Source organism: Diabrotica undecimpunctata, chromosome 3, assembly GCF_040954645.1.
Source record: "Diabrotica undecimpunctata isolate CICGRU chromosome 3, icDiaUnde3, whole genome shotgun sequence".
NCBI lineage: Eukaryota > Metazoa > Arthropoda > Insecta > Coleoptera > Chrysomelidae > Diabrotica > Diabrotica undecimpunctata.
In genome coordinates, this window is record NC_092805.1 from 115,455,926 (window position 1) to 115,476,419 (window position 20,494).

The 20,494-nt window shown below is 33.6% G+C and overlaps 1 protein-coding gene across 3 annotated transcripts in view; it reads left to right on the forward strand.

Annotated features, from left to right (window-relative positions):
- The window catches only part of LOC140437264 (uncharacterized), a 59,513-nt gene that overhangs the window by 12,247 nt on the left and 26,772 nt on the right, over positions 1–20,494 (forward strand). For 2 of the 3 annotated variants that reach the window (XM_072526687.1, XM_072526685.1), the window contains exons 4-10: positions 876–1,211; positions 2,624–2,966; positions 4,262–4,754; positions 5,429–5,680; positions 8,781–9,016; positions 9,126–9,377; positions 17,510–17,593. In XM_072526687.1, the coding sequence (XP_072382788.1) occupies positions 876–1,211; positions 2,624–2,966; positions 4,262–4,754; positions 5,429–5,680; positions 8,781–9,016; positions 9,126–9,377; positions 17,510–17,593 (1,996 nt within the window). The remainder of the gene's footprint in view (positions 1–875; positions 1,212–2,623; positions 2,967–4,261; positions 4,755–5,428; positions 5,681–8,780; positions 9,017–9,125; positions 9,378–17,509; positions 17,594–20,494) is intronic. The other variant, XM_072526686.1, reaches the window with a different exon arrangement.

Sequence of the window (20,494 nt, forward strand, 5' to 3'; positions counted from 1 at the left end):
AATTTGATTTCTTAAACAAGGAAAGACTCTCTTTCTTTGTTTAATGTGGCCTCTCAAGATAGCACTTCCTGTCTAACAATATTTTTGCCCCCACTACCTTTACATTCCCTCTTTTGTCTTTTTGCTCGATGGCTTTTACACAGCAAATAAACACACCCGGTAAATTACGTCTTCGGGACTTCAAACAAACACAAATCACAAAGCTCCTTCCTTCTTGGACGACGAAAACTGACTAACCCACTTTTTTTCTCTCTCCTATCTCATAGCCAAAACCACCACCTCCTTGTATTCAAAAATTGACCAATAAAAATCATCCACCTCTGTGACGTATATCGTTACCAACCAACTCTCTCTATAAAACGTCATTCGGGTAATTCCAGAAAACAACATTCTTTAATTATTCTAACTAAATCTATCTGCTTTACAAATATTTCTTACTAATAGCTACAAACGATACCTGTTTCTCAATTCAATGTCTTTTGTTAATAAACTTTTACCGATATAATCTTTCGGGGAGAAAAAACCACCGCAAATCCCGGTCTATTGTTTAAACACTTTCTATATACACTTTTATTCCGGGTAAATCCATTCCACAATAACCGACTTATTTAAATTTCTTATCGATAATATTTGAAAGTCTTGTCTCTGAGGCCTAATGAACAATTCTTCGAACAACTTAAAATACATATTTTGTCTTATACAGGATGTTTGAAAATTTATATGCCCGTGTCTTTATGAAATATCAATAATTTTAATTTTTATTTAAGTAATAAAATTTGTATATCGGTTTTTTATTGCTTATGGACATTCAAAAGTACAACAACATATTCCATTAGTTTATTTTTCTAATATATTTGTATTCTTTTAATTTTCAGATTTCTCATTCACAACATCAAAGCCAACAATCACAACAGCAACATCACCAACAACAACAACAGCAGCAGCAACAACAGCAGCAGCAGCAACAACAGCAGCAACAACAACAGCAGCAACAACAACAGCAACACCAACAAAATGCTCAAAATTTGGTTCAAGTACAGGTTCAGGATAACTTAGTTTCGGTAATAGAAGACACTAAAGATCAGAAAGACCTCTTATCTGCTCAATTACAAGCAGCTCAGCTTCAGTTATCAGAAAACCACTTAGCGCAGCAACCCTTGACTGTTCAACAGCTACAGCATTTACAGGTTCAGCAAGTTTTAGAAAATGCGGTAAATATTTTATTTCGTTTATATTCTATTTTAAGAAGTATTTTGGTGGGATTAGTATGTGTTTGGTCCAAAGGTTTTACCACTTCATTTTTGTCCATAAGCGTTTTAATTATAATATAGTAATATACTAATTATAATATAGTACAGTAAATCGACTTATCGCGTTTGAAATGTGGACATTTAGAAGATTGTTAAGGATTCCATGGGTAGATAGAGTCACGAATACAGAAGTGTTACGGAGAATAGGCAGAGAGAGGGAAATGGAAAATACAATAAAAGAAAGGAAATTGCAATATCTCGGACAGGTGATGAGAGGCGAAAGATACAACATCTTGAGACTCATAATTCAAGGAAAAGTAGAGGTTAGGAGAAGCGTAGGAAGAAGACGCGTTTCCTGGTTGAAGAACCTGAGAGAGTGGTTTGGTTGCAGCTCAAGGCAATTGATCAGAGCAGCTGCCTCGAAGGTCAGAATAGCCATGATGATTGCCAACCTTTGTCGCGGAGATGGCACTTAAAGAAGAAGAAAAATACAAATAGTAGTTCAAGAAGATATATTTGAAAATTTATCAATGTTGATAAATAATGTTCACAATTAAACACGTATAGGTTTCAGTAACAAGTTAGTCTTAAAAAAAGGGGCGATATTGAACACGGTTTTATTTGAGATGCTGCACTTCCTGCTTCAATTGTCAAGGATCCCATATCATTTTAATTGGACTTAATTCAGGAGACCTTGCTGGCTATGGAATGGTTATGTAAATTTGTCTCTGTTTTCAATTTTTATACAAGATTCTGACTGAGTATATAACCAAACAGGAAGACCGAAAAGATTCTATCAGGGTTTATTTACCTAACCAAATTGTTCCACCCACCAGAAACTCATTTTATGCCTCTCCTATCTGCTACAAAACATACGTCCATTACATACATTTACATACGTTACATTACGTAATGCGACGCAAAAGATGGTCTTCAGGGACACCAGTGAGCATATCTCGGAGTTTTGGTACTGTGAAGACTTTGACAACCTCTACAGACAGACCCCGAGACTCGTTATCAACATTTGACCCCACCTGCAAATGTCATTGTCATTTATGTAAATGTTAGAGAATAATATATAAAATTCTAATAGAAATTAATTAAGATAATATTTGAAACTTATCAATTTAATGATGGATTATCAGTAAAATAACATAATATATACCTTGGCACTTGGTTGTAACGCTCCGTATGTAATGTTGTGTTATAATTTTGATTTAGCTGATACATACAGAAGCTTAGAAGTACTGCTAATTCATCCAAAAATTCTTATATACTCAGGCGTTTCCTTTAATTTTTTCTCAATGTGCATTAAGAGACTTCTACAATATATCAAATTAAGATATCAGTATACAAAAATTAATTTGTTTTAGGTACGACTGGAGAATTCTGTAGATAACAACCAAAACCAATCAAATAATGATCACCAAGATTCCCTTACTGAAACTATACAAATAGTCAAAGATGAAAAAACCTTCCCCAATTGTAAATTAGTATCAAGTTCTCAATTCGGTTTGCAAGAACTGAAAAGCAACTTAATGGATGTGAGAACGGCCGATGGAAGTATAGTGAAGATACAGACTAATATGCAAGAACAAGAACTGGTAAAGACGTTGGGACTAGATATCGTTAACAATATGTATAAAGTGAATGTAGATGATCTTAATCAATTGTTGGCGTATCACGAGATATTTGGAAAGTTACAAGGCACTCAAGGTAAGTACTTGCATTATGCTTTCACAAAATTTATAACATTTTATATGTAGAAATGTGTATACAGTAAGAATCACCTCGTTAATAACGAATAGTGTAGTATAACATAGTACCAAGAGCCAAGTAGTAGAAGCACTAGATATACCAACAGTTGATAACAGCAGTGAAAAATATGTATAGAGGTGGTACAGTAAGAGTAAAGATGCTACACAGACGCTAAAGCTTGGAATAGAAAATGTGAAGCAATGAGGTATCTGCAACATTAGTGCTGATTTTGTGTGTGTAATAACAATTTGAATGACTTTTGGCATTTGGCATTTTCAAACAAACCATTTTAAAATAATTTATACAAAAAAGACAAAACAAAAGTTTTGTCTTTTAATCCAAATTGAATTAAAATACCATTATAATTACACAATATACAATCCTGGCAACTGTCAGATTTGTCTGTAATTGCTTGCAATAATTTTCGAGAAATGCCAAAACACGTCCCAACTGAAAAAAGCAGATAAGAACTATATTCATTCCAATTGTGGACATAAGACTCTTTTAATTTTTTCTTCTCTATTTCTCGATTTCAGTCTCGGGACTGCGAATTTTTTGAGGAGGTCTTTTGCGCTCTTGTTCTTCCAAAGCCTCCAATCTATGATTAGATTGCTGCACCTTTCATTTTTATATTTGGTGTTGGATCTTGAAAATTGTCATTTTAGATTTGCTATTGCTCTTCTGATATCTCTTAAGTGTTCTCCATAATCCACCCAATTCTCTTTTAATATTCTAGTTTTATATTTGGCGTTTTCCTTTCTATACCTCTTTGTGCTGTCTTTATTCGATCAACAGTTGCCTTCATAAAAGTGGTAGATTTGGATACTTCGATGATTTTGTAATTAATCATCGGTTAAAAACTTTTGTTTTTAAGTATTATGGATATTTTTTTATTTTAAGGATATAAATTTTGCTGGCGCCATTCAAGCAAGACTTGTTCTTTTTTATTTCGGTTGTGTGATCTATGATCTGTTGTCCTATTTTTATAGTAGATATAAAATAATAATAAAATCGTATGCCATATTTGCGAGCTCCTTTCGGACAGGTTCCGCCATCTACTTCTACTGCACTGCTAGTGCTGGAACAGTTTACTTACTGACAATGGCAAGTGCGACCTTGCCGAATCGTCGTCAAAACAGTGGTTTTTTCAAAACCATAATTATTCAACGCGGAGTCAAACCCGGAAAACCACAGAAAGCATATATATATACATTGTCTGTGTAATAAAATATTTTCATGTATTTTTTTTTCAGGTACAGATTTGTCAAACAACACTCAAAATCTTACTCAAAACTCTAACCACTTGAACATCGCTAATTCAAATATCATCATCGCTGCTAAAGATGAACAAGAGCCGTCCACGAGTAACATCACCAACGAAAATCTTTCAACGGTAGTAGCTAACCATTCATGCGACTTATGCGGCAAAATGTTTCAGTTTCGATATCAGTTAATTGTGCACAGGCGTTACCACACAGAACGTAAGCCGTTTACCTGTCAGGTTTGCGGTAAGGCCTTTACAAATGCACAGGAGCTAACGCGTCACGGCAAGTGCCATTTAGGGGGAAGCATGTTTACTTGTGCCGTTTGTTTTCACGTTTTTGCCAATGACGCTTCCTTGGAAAGGCATATGAAGAGACACTCGACTGATAAGCCTTATGCTTGTGGTATCTGTTCTAAGACGTTCGCAAGAAAGGAACATCTGGATAACCATACAAGGTGTCATACAGGAGAGACTCCTTATAGGTAAGTGGAAAAGAATTTTCAATTATGCAGAAAATTAAAACTTGCTTCAGAAAGAGTTTAATTATGGTTTATTTTAATTTAAAACGCAAAATAATAAAATTTAATAAAAGAAATCAGTCAACATAACCTCAAAATATGACGTATTTGATTTTAATTAAATATTTTATTACAATCAAGTTTTGATTAGCGTTCGAACAATCGGCCCTAAGAAGACTAAAACATTAAACTAAGAATAAAATAAATAAATCATAAATGAAAAATACGACACATTAGCACAGATTTGACAATAGGCTTGATATCAAAGCAACAGACAAAAAATAAATAAATAAAGGATGTTGTCTCTCTGGAAGGAAATTTCACTGAATTGACATAAGAATAAAGCGCGATATTTAAATATTTTGGTGTTACCGGTATTATTACCGAAAATCACATTGTTTTATCATGCTTCTCCTGTGACGAGCCGCGTGACAATGCTTATGACAAAATCATATGCCAAATCACACAGTGTATACATGAGTATTTCACTCCGTGACCAAATCATATGACAAATCACATGATAAATCATGTAGTGTAAAGTCGACTTTAATCTAAGATGACCATTTAAATACAAATATTGTATGTTATACTCGATTATGTTAGTAAATGTATCTAAAATTTAAATTGATCAATTTCAGATGTCAATATTGTACGAAAACATTCACTAGGAAGGAACACATGGTAAATCACGTTCGGAAACATACAGGTGAAACGCCTCATAGGTGCGAATTATGTAAAAAGTCGTTTACGAGAAAAGAACACTTTATGAATCACGTAATGTGGCACACCGGTGAAACTCCTCATCATTGTACAGTTTGCGGAAAGAAATATACTAGGAAAGAACATTTAGCGAATCATATGAGAAGTCATACGAATGATACACCTTTCAGGTAAGTAAATTTTACATTATAAAGCTATTCATGTTTATAATTACAATTCTATTAATATAATTTACATACAATATTCCTATTAATGTAATAATTATACATGAATACGAACGACTGTGTGCTGCATAAATATTGTAAACAGCAGTGTGAATATCATGGCGCTATATTATTTGTAAATCCTTGTTGCATTTTACACCCAATCCAATGTGTCCTTTGCTGTCTACAATGGCAACGAATGTCTTAAAACGCGTACGTTGACCAGCACGAGTTTGTTTCTGAACAGGCATGATTTTTAATACCTCATCGTTCAAGTCTGATTTCAATGAAGTGGTCGATGATTTCGAATTCTTTGATTGGCAAATACAACAGGTAGATTTCTTCAAGAGAACAGACCTTTCCATCTTTGAATAAACGTCCTAGCTTGGGTACTGGTACCTCGGCCTCTGGGACCACCCCTACCGCCTCCACGAAATCCACCGCATCCACCCGCTGGAGCTGTGTTCGCTATTGTTTAGTTCCTTCTTTGGCTGTCAAAGAAAGAAAGAATTATTCATTATCAAGTCGAATTAATGAACCAGGTTTAGAGCGTCCTGAACAGAAATCAATTAATTCTGATGCTAATTAAGACCTAAATTTTAAATGTGGCAATGGTTTTTCTGGACACTGACGCAAGCCACTGAAAAACGAATCGAAGCCTTCGAGATGTGGATATACAGAAGGATACTAAAAATATCTTATGTGGACCATGTCACCAACGTTGAGGTCCTACAGCGCATGACAAAAGAAAAAGAAGTGCTTAATTTAATTAAACAACGTAAGCTTGAGTACCTCGGCCACGTGATGCGGAACGAAGAAAAATATCGAATTCTTCAACTTGTTATGCAGGGTAAAGTATTTGGCAGAAGAGGACCGGGACGCCGTCGTATCTCGTGGTTGAAAAATCTCCGACAATGGTTTGGGATGACCTCAGCGGAGCTGTTTCGCAGAGCAGTCAACAAAACCATGATAGCCTTGATGATCGCCAACATCCGGACCGGATAAGGCACTGAAGAAGAAGAAGAATGGTTTTTCTCTTGAACAGGATTGTCTTAACATGTTATCTGATATAATACATATGAATTGACTATTGATAGTTCCAGACAATAATAAAAAATTCTCATTCATCACCTTCTGCTTTTCCAAGAAATGCTCTAAGTAGGTAGCAGTTGATCCAATATATATATATATATATATATATATATATATATATATATATATATATATATATATATATATATATATATATATATATATATATATATATATATATATATGATTTAAACTCTTCAACAGTAAGATTAAGAGTCTGTTCACAATGACCAGCTTACAAGTTAGACTGATCTACTATATATGTCAAATTTAGCAAACATGATTATGCCAAAAGTTCTTTCAAAATGAAAATCTTCGTATTACTGAGGAAGGAGGTCTGGATAATCGTCCTCAAGTAAATTCTGTTATAGCAGGTTCCTCTTCACTTTCCGATAATTCTGAATTATTATCGATTTGTTTTCTTGGTTCGACAGTATCATCCTACAAAGGAGTCGTTCCTGCCAAAATACTTTCGTCCAAAACTGATCCATCGGAGTCTCTATTGCTTGACAGGTTCCCAATGGAATAGTGTCTCAGCATCCGAATTATATTCCATATCGTGGACTATATCCATTAGATAAGCAACGTCATTCGGATATTCTACATTATAATGACGTTTTTCGTTCCATCTGCAAAGAATATATTTGTTCACAGAACTGTAACTTTAAAATATTAAATATTTTTTTATTATTTGAAGCATTAACTTCTATGGTTACACTTATAGTTAAAAAACTAGCAAAGAATTTTAAGACATAACGTTTAAACATAACAAAAAAATCTTCTTGGACAATATCAATGGAGTTTTGAATATAATCATATCATATTGAGAAAACATTTTAGATCAAAATTCTAAATTGGCATGCGTGGGAACAGTCGTTAACAACAAAAATTAAGGTTAATTTACACCATTTTCAAACTGAAAATTTACTTCAATTTATTTATATTTTATTTTTATATAATAATTTGCTGCAACTGATTAATATCCCAATATTGACATATGAATGTGAATCTGGGACCCTACAAGATACGGAAAGAAGAAAAATAGACGCCACTGAAATGTTCTGTTGGAAAAGAATGTTACGAATTCAGTGGACTGACCACAGGACAAATATTTCTCACAGAAAACATGGAAAGACTTATTATCCAAGGAAAGGTAGAAGGCCGAAGATCACGAGGAAGATCTACAACAAGATGGATCGATTAAATTACAGGCATATGCAAAGGACCTATGCATGGATTAAAAGTAATGGCCAGAGACAGATCTTTGGAGACGAAGAATACACGACATCCCGATGACCACTACACTCCCTCACAGGGGTCAGGATTGAAGAGAGAGAGAGAGAGAGAGAGAGAGAGAGAGAGAGAGAGAGAGAGAGAATAATTTACTTATTACTACATTTATACGAATCACATTATAATACTCACCTAGTTTTACGTTTTTTATATATGTTGTTCATAACCAAATTTACACACAGACACTATTTAAAATATATATTTAGGTATTTATATCTTGGCTGACTTGTATTGAATATCAGTGAGTTGTGCCAAATGTATGCAACTTATAGTGCATATACTATATTGCATATAATGACGCAGCATAACCGATTTTTTACTGATTTTAAGTTGAAATTGTTTTCCCATCTAAAAAACTATATTTTTCTCAAGACTGCAAAGAAAAGTTTTTTCTTCAACAGAAGTATTACACACAAAAATGCTCAATAGGAGGTGGTGTACAGAAGCTGCTGTATACGATGTATTATGATTCTAGGCTACTATCTACCTCACTTATTAGTCCTAAGTTATTAAATCTTACCTGAGCTGTATGCCACCTCACCTCAAAATGTATACACTCATATATTTGCCCGCTAATAGCTTAGGAACAATCAACTCGGTCGTGTTCAGTAGCGTATTTTAATGTGCTATAATTCAAGCTTTTAAAGATAGAACGCTCATACTAATACTGGTGTATTTCCAGGTGTGAAATTTGCGGCAAATCTTTTACAAGAAAAGAACATTTTACGAATCACATAATGTGGCATACCGGCGAAACTCCCCATCGTTGCGACTTCTGTTCCAAAACATTTACTAGAAAAGAACATCTATTGAACCACGTCAGGCAGCATACAGGAGAATCACCTCATCGATGTGGATTCTGCGCTAAATCCTTTACTAGGAAAGAGCATTTAATCAATCACGTTAGACAGCACACAGGTAATGATCTATTTTTTATTTTTTTTATCTGAATCATTAGTCTATCGGTATTAGGTGAGAGATTAATATCTGTTCTGATTTTATGATTGTGGTTTCTTTCTTTTATTAGGAGAAACACCGTTCCGATGTAACTTCTGTCCGAAAGCGTTCACCCGAAAAGATCATCTCGTCAACCACGTTCGTCAACATACTGGAGAATCTCCGCACAAATGTACCTATTGTACGAAGTCCTTTACGAGGAAAGAACATTTGAACAACCATGTCAGGCAGCATACAGGAGAATCGCCGCATAGGTGCCATTTCTGTTCGAAATCTTTTACGAGAAAAGAACATTTAACCAACCATGTTCGCATCCACACAGGTGAGTGTATTAATGTGTTTTCCCTTTGAATTTTTTGTTGGAGATGTTGGGTAAGGTAATGGTCGTTAAAACTTTTTGGCAACTTTGTGTGTATACATAATCGTAATATTAAATAATTGAACGCGAAGTACAATCAATAGTTAGAGAATATTCAGTTATTGTTTTATAATTTTTTCCATCTTCTTATTTTTCGATATTTCTTTACCTTCACTCCATATGTTATCTCTTTTCGTAAGTATTCTATATTTTCGTCAGTATATTTTCCTTTTGTGCCATCTCTTCTGTCCTTATATTATCACCTCAATACTATGAAGATAATGGTTTACATTATGTCCCTAGTTCACTGCTAAACTAAAACTTCACTGCCGCTTATTAAAACAACGAATTCTTGAGTAAAGGTCATTAAATTAGTATTTCCTCTCATTCTGCTGAAGAAACCTTTTGATTGGATAAACTATACATGTAATTGAAGTTTGTTCATTTCCTCCCCAACTGCCTGTCACTATCGAAGAGAAACAGCATTAATTTATTACATAATCGAGAGTGAAGAGTGCATTATTCACTTCACCAATACATTATTCACTACTGAGTACGTTGAATATTTCAGTTATTTTAGACATCTATCTTCCGAGCTGCTGTGTCGTGATCGAATATTTCAGATATTTCAGACATTAATCATGTTCCAAGCTGCATACCATGACCCTACCTTTGACATCACAGCCCATAAGTTCGATACATAGCCCGTATTATCCCTGACTATAACCAGATTTTAAAATCTGAAATTTTGCCCTTTTAAAATATTGACAACTCGCCGTTACATTCGGACTGGAAGTTGCAACAAACTTTGTTATTTTTAATGAAACATTTTTAGATTCTGCGTGAAATTTTAGACATCTGTCGCAAGACAGATCTCTTGAAAATTTGTAAAAACAGCGAGTAAGTAATGTTTTTTGACAGTTTTACATCGAAATCAGCTTTTTTAATACAGTGTGTTTAAAAATGGTTAGCCATTAACTTAAGGATTATATCGTTGTTTGAATTGTGTGCAAAAGATGGGTCAGATCGGTTAAATAGTTTTTGTTAAATTTAATAGTTTTGGAAAAATATCATACTCATTATTGGTCAAACGAAAACTCTCACTCTACCACACAAACACCGTACCACTTCTTCCTTAGAAGAATCCTGTCCTAAAATCACTGCGAAAATAAATGGATGGTTTGTACAATGATATGTTGTATTCTATGTTTATACATTCGTCTGCAACTACGACAGACATTAGAATCTAAAACGCAATAATATAAAGCGTAATCCATTAAAAAATAACAAAGTTGATGGCGACTTCCGGTAATACCAGAACTGGTAACGAACTGTCAATATTTTATGTATGTAATCAGGCACATTTATGTGCTCAGATTTAAACCCCGATTATTTTCTGAGATTAGCCTAAAATGATGTCTACATGTGATGTTTAACTTATTAATTATATTAAATAAAGTATTTAGTAAATATATGTGATAAGTAAAAATTAAACAAAGCTCTCATAACTTGCAAAACGTTGGTCCCAATTTTGTTTTCTTTTACACTTTTTCCTTCTCCTCTTTATTATCTTTTTAACGTAATATCAGTAATTATTTTAATTGGAAAAGTTAGGATCAGGAATATATTACCAATTAACATCAAATCAAGACTAATTGAGTTATGCAGTTGAACAATTTATCTCAGGTTCTTGGTTTTATATTGCTTTTTATTCTTATATGTTCTTTCTTATTAATAAAGTTAAAAGTTATTGCCCTAACTTTTTAGTGACGATTCAGCTCTAAACTAAGCTATATGACATTTGTATGTGTCCTAGTATGGTATGAAACTTAGAAGGCAACTTTTCTTTGGTTTGAAATTTCTCTATCATTATTTTCATTTTCATTGTTAAATTATATGTATTATAACGGGTTATTATTGAGGTACGGGGTATTGAAGTTATCCAAAAATAACTATCTTGTCTATGAGGTAAAATCCTGAGGTGAGCGAAATTTTCACTGTAAAGCTATTGTATACCTTAAAGCAATAAATGAAAATTTAAATAAAAAAAATACTTCAAAACAAAATCTAAAATTTAGCATATCTGGTAATGATCAAATGTTTAAAAGTGCTAGTAATTTCTGATGGAAAACAACAACAACCATATAAAACTTATAGTAAAGGATCCGATATAACAAAGACCTTCACCAATCTGTTTAATGGATAAAAATTATTTGATACGCAATTTAGTATGTTGAAAATTATAAAAAAAACAAGAGATGTCCGATGTAATTTTGTCCAGACTATAATTAATTTATAAAAAATGATTTTTTTATAAATTCTGCTAGTGAGTTAAAAAAAATAACACTAACGTTAAGTACAAACCATGAGTACTCAGCCACAGGATGAGGACAAAAATATTATCAACTGTGAAAGAAAATATTGGATTAACTAATAAAGATGATACTTCACACTTTTTGCAAAAAAGCAAAATTTAAAAGGACACAAAAAACTTGCAGAGTATCATAAAGGAAATAAAAGAAACGATGAATCCATTTGATGGTGCAATTGATCACCAACAGTTGTTTAATATTTCGACATTTCTACATCTAAAGAAGTTGCTGATTTCCTGATGAACGTCAAAGAAACTGACAGCCAACAAAAATTAGAGGTTATTTCAAATTGCTCTTCAGCTCCTGGAAGATTTGAGAAACCTATAAAACGTAACAAAATCATCAATTTTGATTCTCAAAACATCACAAAAGTTCTCATGACTAAAGATAAAAATAAGATATTAATGAAAATGGAACGAGACACCTTTGGACGAGTTCTGGCAGTTATTATACAAAAGAAAATTAATCTAGAACATTACTTGACTTTTCCACACGCACCCATGCCGCCTGCACTTTTTTCATGTACTGGTGAAATGTTGAAAACTCCTAAAGCAACGTTTGCGAAAACTTTGAAACCAAATATCGAAATGGTTGGGCCCACTTTTATTAACGTAGAAATAATAGATGACTTTTATTACTTACACCTCATTGGTAACTCTATGGCACAAACATTTGAAAAAATTGCAGAATCGATACTAATAAAAAATTGTTCTACAAATGCTGTAGAAATCCATTTAATATTTACACCCTCAATCAAAGATTCTGATCTTCAAGCTTGAAAGGAATTCAATAATCCATATAAAGTTTCAGGACCTCAACAAGTTAGGCCTAAAGATTTTTTGCAAAGCCTTAAAAACTATCGTTTTAAATGGGCACTGGTACGCTTTTTGGCTAATTATTGGAATAGTAAAAATTTGCTTACAAATTATACAAAACAAAAAAATATTTTTAATTCAAATCTACTCGTATTAAGCTCAAAATAATTACATTTAAAAACTAAAGAAGCTGATTTTACATGTTACCACGAAGAAGCAGATACGCGGATGATTTTCCAAGCTCATAAAATTCCTAGATCAAGGATTTTAATTACTAACTTCGCATACTGATGTGTTGGTGATTTTGCTGGGGAATATGCACAAAATTTCTCAATCCGCAATTTTCCTATTCTCTTCAGCAACTAAAAAGTTACATAACCAACACCTTGATTACATCAACTGCATCGATTTGGCTCTGAATTTGGGTTCAAAATTATGTCGTAAGTTTACCTGCTTTCCACGCATATACAGATTGCTATTTCACAGCAGCATTTTATAATAAAGAACAAATTAGACCGTTCAAAATATTTTCTCAGAATGAAAAGTATCAAACCGTTTTTGCAACGTTAATTGATGATGCCGACATATTGATTAATGAACAAATGAATATTGTTCAAGAGTTTACCGCGAAAACTCATGCCATGAATAACTGTAATAGAGTAAATTATGCAAGAAATCGTATTTTTATGATAACCTATGCTGCGAAAGAAGACAACCAACAGTTTTTGAAAAAAATTAAAACTTTTGGCTCCAACACTATACCACCATGATGAAAATCTTTACAACAAAAAATTTTAAGAACTATTTTTGTTCATGTGACTTAATGCAACTGAGTCGGGATATACAAAACTCCAGCCTGAAAACTGTGGTTGGCATTTAGATGATTATTGGGGACCAAACGCCTTTGAATGTGCAAGACATTCTCGAAATGACGGAAGATGATGGCGAATCTAGCGAAAGCAAAAGTCATTATTTATTTATTAATTAATTACATATAGTCTAGACAAACTTATATCGGGCACCTCTTGTTTTTTATAATTTTTAACAAAATAAATTACATATCAAATAATTTTTATCCATTAAACAGATCGGTGAAGGTCTTTCTTATATCTGATTTTAGACTATTAACATAAATAATAGATATTTACTTAAAGTATCTATTACTTATACTTACTTAAAGTTACTACAGTAAAAACTGTAGTGTAACATCATGATTAGAGTTACATTACAGACTATAAAATATTGAAATGAGACAAATATCACTTTAATGTTTTATAGCATCAACTAGAGATGTGATATGAGTTCAGATAAATCCACCCATAGTTACCTACATACAAGATAGGGTGAAAATCTATTTTGCAGATTTAAATTGATCCTCTTTAGAGATGATGTAAATACGTTTAGATAATACGAGCCACTGAAATAAACCAATACAACAGAATATTGAAAGTCACTACAGAATTCTTGAATATAATAAATACATAACTACAAGTTAATGTATGCAACATAACAGCTATCCCGCCAAACTTGAAACTCAATGTTACTACGCAAGACGTGCTCGATATTTCGTAACATTACACATTTAGGCCCCAAATTTGACACACTGTGGTGTATAGTTTAAAGAAATTGTATACCAAGGGTCAAGACTACATGCTCTATATCCGGAGTTATCTGTATCTTTTGTTACATTTGAGATATTGAGCCCAAATTCAATAGAATTCTTGGGGTTAAGAGGAGCTATACCAATTAACATACCAATTTTCAAGCTTTAGCTCAAGAGTTATCGCACGGCAGAAAGACAACTGACACGATTTGAAGAACTACATCAAAATTCAGGAAGCCTTGTCAAATTGAGTGACAGGTGTCATTGTTGATGTTACTTCAATTTTAACGTTATTGCACAATTTTGTGTGAAATATGGATTGGAATAGAAGGTATAACTGAATTATATCAGCTGTTCACAGATCCAGATATTGTGAAATTTATTAAAGTGCAGAGGCTAATATGGGCTGAACACGTTAATAGGATTTCAGATAATGAGTACATGAAGAGATTGACATTCTCAAGCTCAGAGGGTAGAAGAAGTGGAGGACAACGTCGTATAAGATGGATTGATGATAGATCTTAAAATTATAAGGGTCAGAAGATGGAGGGAAGTTGCTAGGAATTGACCAGGCCAAGATCCACAGAGAACTGTCGATCCAATTATGATTATGATGATGGATTGGAATGCCACACTACTGTGTGCCATACAAACTTAGACACTACAACAGTCCACAATATACGAAATAAAATCTTTTAGGATTTGGTGGTAAAGAGAATTTACGAAATTTGGTAAAAAAAAGAATTACGAAAGTTTAGATATTATAAAGATCAAATAAAGAAGGTAAAATTATAAAAATGTAAATAAATATACATTAGTAAGATAATTTTGAAAAACAAGAATAAAAGTAAAATAAAACGCCACATACCTGAGCCGGACATGTGAGGGAATTTTTTTATTACACTTCAGCATGGCTTTATAGAAACGTGGTTAAGAGAGTCAAAACAGCTATGACGATTTACAATATTAATATACTGAGGGGAAAGAAATGGTATAGGTAGCTAATATGAGAATATATCTGCGTATGATGGCAAGACATGCGGGTTAGATTTCGACTACAAACAACAAAATAAAAAGTATTCCTATTTTGAGAACGATTTCCGAAGTACTTTTAGATGGTCTCTCGGAAGGCAATTGGCAAACCATTGAGACTAATTTTCCTAGTACAACTCCTCTACCCTGATTCGTTCCGAATCGACGTTAAACTGCAGGTCCCGTATATCTGAGTAAGGATACACGACATAGATATATACAGAGGATTAGTCTACGTTTAAAATTGGTAGGGCACCACGGAAACAAAAGGAAGGAACCTCGAGAGTAAAGAAACAAGATTTTGATGGAATATACAACTGAGTTAAAGTAAATTTCTTTGTTTTATTGTTTTTGGGACAAGTCTACCTTCTAAATGTCCCAAAATTGTTGTCATTTTGAGATATATTTGTAATATTTATCGGGTAAGTACCCATTTCTTTGTTGTAGTCGATGTTGTGTTTTATTTTTAGTAGAAATGTTAGAATTACTTAAGTAAGTTAAAATGGTAAAAATAAGAAGTACAAGAAATAGTACAAGCACAAAACTGATAGCATGAGGTCGATATACGACAATTGCTGATTTAATTTCGAAATTGTGGTTATCACATGAATTGAACATAAACATTCATTCACAAAGTTTCACGTTTGTACTTTTAATGAAAAGTGACAAAAATAAAATAATATCGAGCTGTTTAAGTATAGTTTAAATTAAAGTAACCAATAATTGAAAACCATGAATTTTAGCGGTGAATATCTTCGAGCTATGATTATTTGGTTTTACTTTAGATTGAAAAAAGTGAAAAGGAGTACGTCGATGATACACCGTCAAGTACAACTATGTTTCGATGGTATTCATGAAGTATTCAAGAACATGGAATTTCATGAAGGTCGACCGATAACGTCAAAATAGCAGCAAAAATTGATACATATAACAATATATAATAAATGATAATGGCAGATAGATGTGTAACATATAGAGAAATTCAATTATATTTGGATATCGACATGTAACAAGTACATACAATTTTAGATGATCACTTAGGTGTGAAAACATTGTATTCGTGTTGAATTCCACACATATTAACTGAAAATAAAAAAAACAAGCTTGTATCACATAGTGCAAAGAACCTTTAAACGATTTATCAGAATTTGGGATACGTCATTGTTACTAGCGGTGAAAGTTGAGATTATGCATGCAACAACAAAACCAAACAGCAATCAATGGTTTGGGTATTCTAAGACGAAGTAGAACCAACAAAAGTCACGCGATGTCGAAATGTTTCCATGAAACGGTTGCCTGTATTGTGTAGAAAACTAAACATATTCCTACAATTTCATTAAAAAATCGTACAACTGTACATGCAGAGTGATATACATTTGTTTACACGAAGTTTTCTCGGAAACACGAAAAAAACAAAAATATCGAATCATTCTACATCAAACTACTATACAGCAAACGTGGAATTAATGTCCCAACTTCCATACAATCATGTCTTAGGTCCTGATGAGATCTTTACTTTTCCAAAAGTTAAAAATCAATTGCGTTGCAAATAGTTTAGACATCAACCGAAGCCCTGGAAACAGTTAAAAACGACATTTTGCTCATACAATCTTATAACTGGAAAAAATGTTTTTTACGGCTTACTCGCATGCGAAAGTGTATTCGATTCATTGAAAGAAGAATGCGTACAATTATGTATTTAAGAATAACTATTGTCCAGTTCTACTGGTGCGGTGGGATCAAAAAAGAAAGGAGAATGTAGCAAAAAGGTTTTTAACCTTTTTTCAAATATGTTTTATGCAATACTATATACACATAATAGCAAAGTCTAGTTAATATATTCTGTTTGAAACACTTATGGCAAATAAAAGAAACGGATGAAAACGGTGTGGACCGGATCAAAAATCAGATTTATTCTGTTCAAGTAACTAATACGAATAAAAAGACAGAGAGTGAATATATTTTTAGAGTTACAATAGAGAAATTTCAGAATGCACTATGAATCGAGTACCACTATTCTGCAAATAGTTGTAGCCATATTCATGTACTTTTATAGATGCTATCGTTTTAAATTGAATTTTGGCTAACATTATAATTATAATAATATAAAAAAGTCAATACTTAGTTTTTGAAATTAATATAATTTTTGTAAAAAGTTAATACATTTTTTCTGTTTAAATATTTTCATTTACATTTGAACTTCTCTCTGCAGACTTCATGATTTTACCCATACAATCGGAAAATGTTTAACGACTTTTATTGTTATGATTGCAGGTGAATCACCGCACCGATGTCAGTTCTGCCAAAAAACTTTCACCCGCAAAGCACACCTGACCAATCACCTACATCAGCATACAGGTGAACATTGAATTTTTAACGTTTTTTTACACTTTCCAGCATGAAATCTTAATTTCGAGGACTGCAGTTATTATAGTGTTGCATACAATCGTAAAAATACCATTAAATCTGCTATAATTCATTCGTCACAAGTTTTGTCCACAGAATAACAAATGATACAGAGACTACAATCAATCTATGTAATGAGAAACATATAAAAAGCAAAACATAAATATATGACATAATTTTAAACATCATTTTGCATATGAGACCCAAATATGAGTGATACAAAAACCCAAAAATACACTAAAATCAACTGAAATGGAATTCTAGAGATGATCAGCGATTTGAGTATTTCATATATATGAAGAACTGAAAGGGACGAATTAATGTAGATAAAACACGATCATGAATACGGTTATATCAAATTTTTAAGCCAAGAAATAATACCAACAAAACTTCACGGGTTTGTCCCAATAGACAGGAGAAACTCGTCAAGGCCATCTACTACATTGATACAAGAAATTAGTAATGTTTTCAGAAAGATACATAATAGTGTGTGCGAGATATCATCGAAATTTTTTATTCGTTTGAAATGTCTCCCGATGCTATCATGTATGGAGTATTACATGGTTCAAATGTCAACTGCGGCTTCACTGTTCAATTTTTCATGACTCTGGCATATAAATCAGACTGAGTTTGATCGATGGCGTGGGTTATGCGAATGATTTTGAAGGTCGCTGTAGTTTGGGATAGGCCTGCGACTTAAGAAGACCCAGCAAGAAGAGTCTAATCTCGATGGCCAGTTCACATCACCTTCACGTGAGATGACCATGCCCTCAAATCGCTCGTGAAAAATGTCCAATGTGGCATGTATCGCCGTCCTGTTGAAACCACATATGTGGTTGGTATCTATATGATCCAATTCAGGTCAAAAGAAGATGGTAATCACTGACTTTTTATAGCGCTCGCCATTGACGTCGATAATGTCGTTCTCAAACAAATATGGACCGAAATTCACATCAAACAGTGACTTTTCGGGATGTATTGAACGATCTTACAACATCTTACAACTTATCTGGATTGTTATCGTCCCAAATTCGAAAATTCTTTTTGTTGACGTACCCATTCATCCAAAAATGGGTCTCATCGTTCGATGATTTTTCGATGAAATTAGGGTCAGTTTCCAACTGCTTCAGAGCCCATTCAGTGAACACACGTCGTTGTCTATGGTGGTTTACCTTCAGTTCCCGGGTCATTTGACTGTACTAGTATAAGCCCAAGTCACAACGCAAAAAACGCCAAGTTGTGATCTGTGAGCGATGTGAAATCGACTGCCTCGGATTTTCCTGCACACTCTCACGGACATCGGCGATGTGTTGTCGACGTACGGGCGTTGGTTGATTGTTTACTGAACCAGTGGACTTAAATTTGTGTACTCTACCACACTGCGAATAGTCTTCTAGATAGGACGACTATGGTGACCGTAAAATAGAAGAAGCGCGTTACTCGTACGGAACACCCATTTTGACAAAACAATTTTATCATTTGCGCGTCTTGTACACTGTATTCATACATGGTGATTTAGCAAAACAGGCGGAATAAACGACAGTCAATTTAACAGATCTACATTTAAGAATATTGACACTACCAACTGTCATCGGAAGTCCGTATGACGAGACCCTATATATGTGGTTAAAGACTTACACACACAAAATATTAGAAAAACACTGCATTAATGGAAGATGAAATAATTATGTCACTAGACAGGAGGTAAACGATGTATCGTGATAATTCGATAGGTCTTTAAGAATATTCTAATAATAATTCCGAGAGAACACAACTAAAAGATCGCCAAGTATAGAGATCTAGAAGTACAAATAAGGAGACAATGGAGAATGGAAAGTACCCAGACAGTACCTATTATTCTATCTACTACTGGTGTTATTCGGAAAAACCTCATAGAAAACAAAAAACGGCTGGGTCGTAATTAATATCTGTATAAGACCATGCAGAAAGCGGTACTCCTCGCGACATTCAGATGTGTACGAACATTTTTGGGAGATACTCCAGCATACCAAGTCACCTAGGGTTCGATAACACGGAAAGAGTCCCACCAGACCTCAAATGAGCCGTATGGCTAAATCTGAATACGGAGAGAAATGATACACTTGATCTAAGATACGACAAACATGTAATTGATTCATAAAGTAAGCAGAACATTACATCATACTATTATCTCATACAGAAAGAGCACTGTATGGCAAGCAGTAAATGGGCGACTTGAGACTTGAGGAAGATATGGTTTGGTTAACACATTTATTTGAAGTACCAAAGGAAAAGCAAAGATGTGTCATATCATTATCTTCTTTAGTACGTTACACCCTCGTACTGAAGAGGTGAAAACTTCCAGTCTTGTAATCGGTAAATGGGCTTCCCTGGGACGACAAACCTTCATCGTTGGAGATCTTCTTCTTGGTGTTCTGCCTTCTTCCTTTGGGTGATGAATCCTTCATATTGTCTATGTCTGACCTCATGGCTTTCCAAAATATTTTAATTGTTTTACTTGGATTTTACCGGAACGTTTCAGTGGCGTCTATTTTTCTCTTTTCTGATTGCTTTAATGTCCAAGATTCGCTTCCATATATCAGTACTGGAAATATCAATAAGTTAACCAATCTCTTTTTTAGAGTTTTAAAATATTTTGGTAATGTCTTTCCCCTGTATTTGTGATCAATGATTACAGATACAAGAATGAGTTTACACCATCAAACCGGTCAATTTTGGTTATATGTGGATGGTTGTTGTGTTGCCTATTCACTATCATGCTTTTTGTCTTTGCTATATTTAATTCCAGGCCAAACCTTTTAGTCTCTTTTAGTCAAACGTATTAAACAGTTGTGGAGATACATCCTTGCCTAA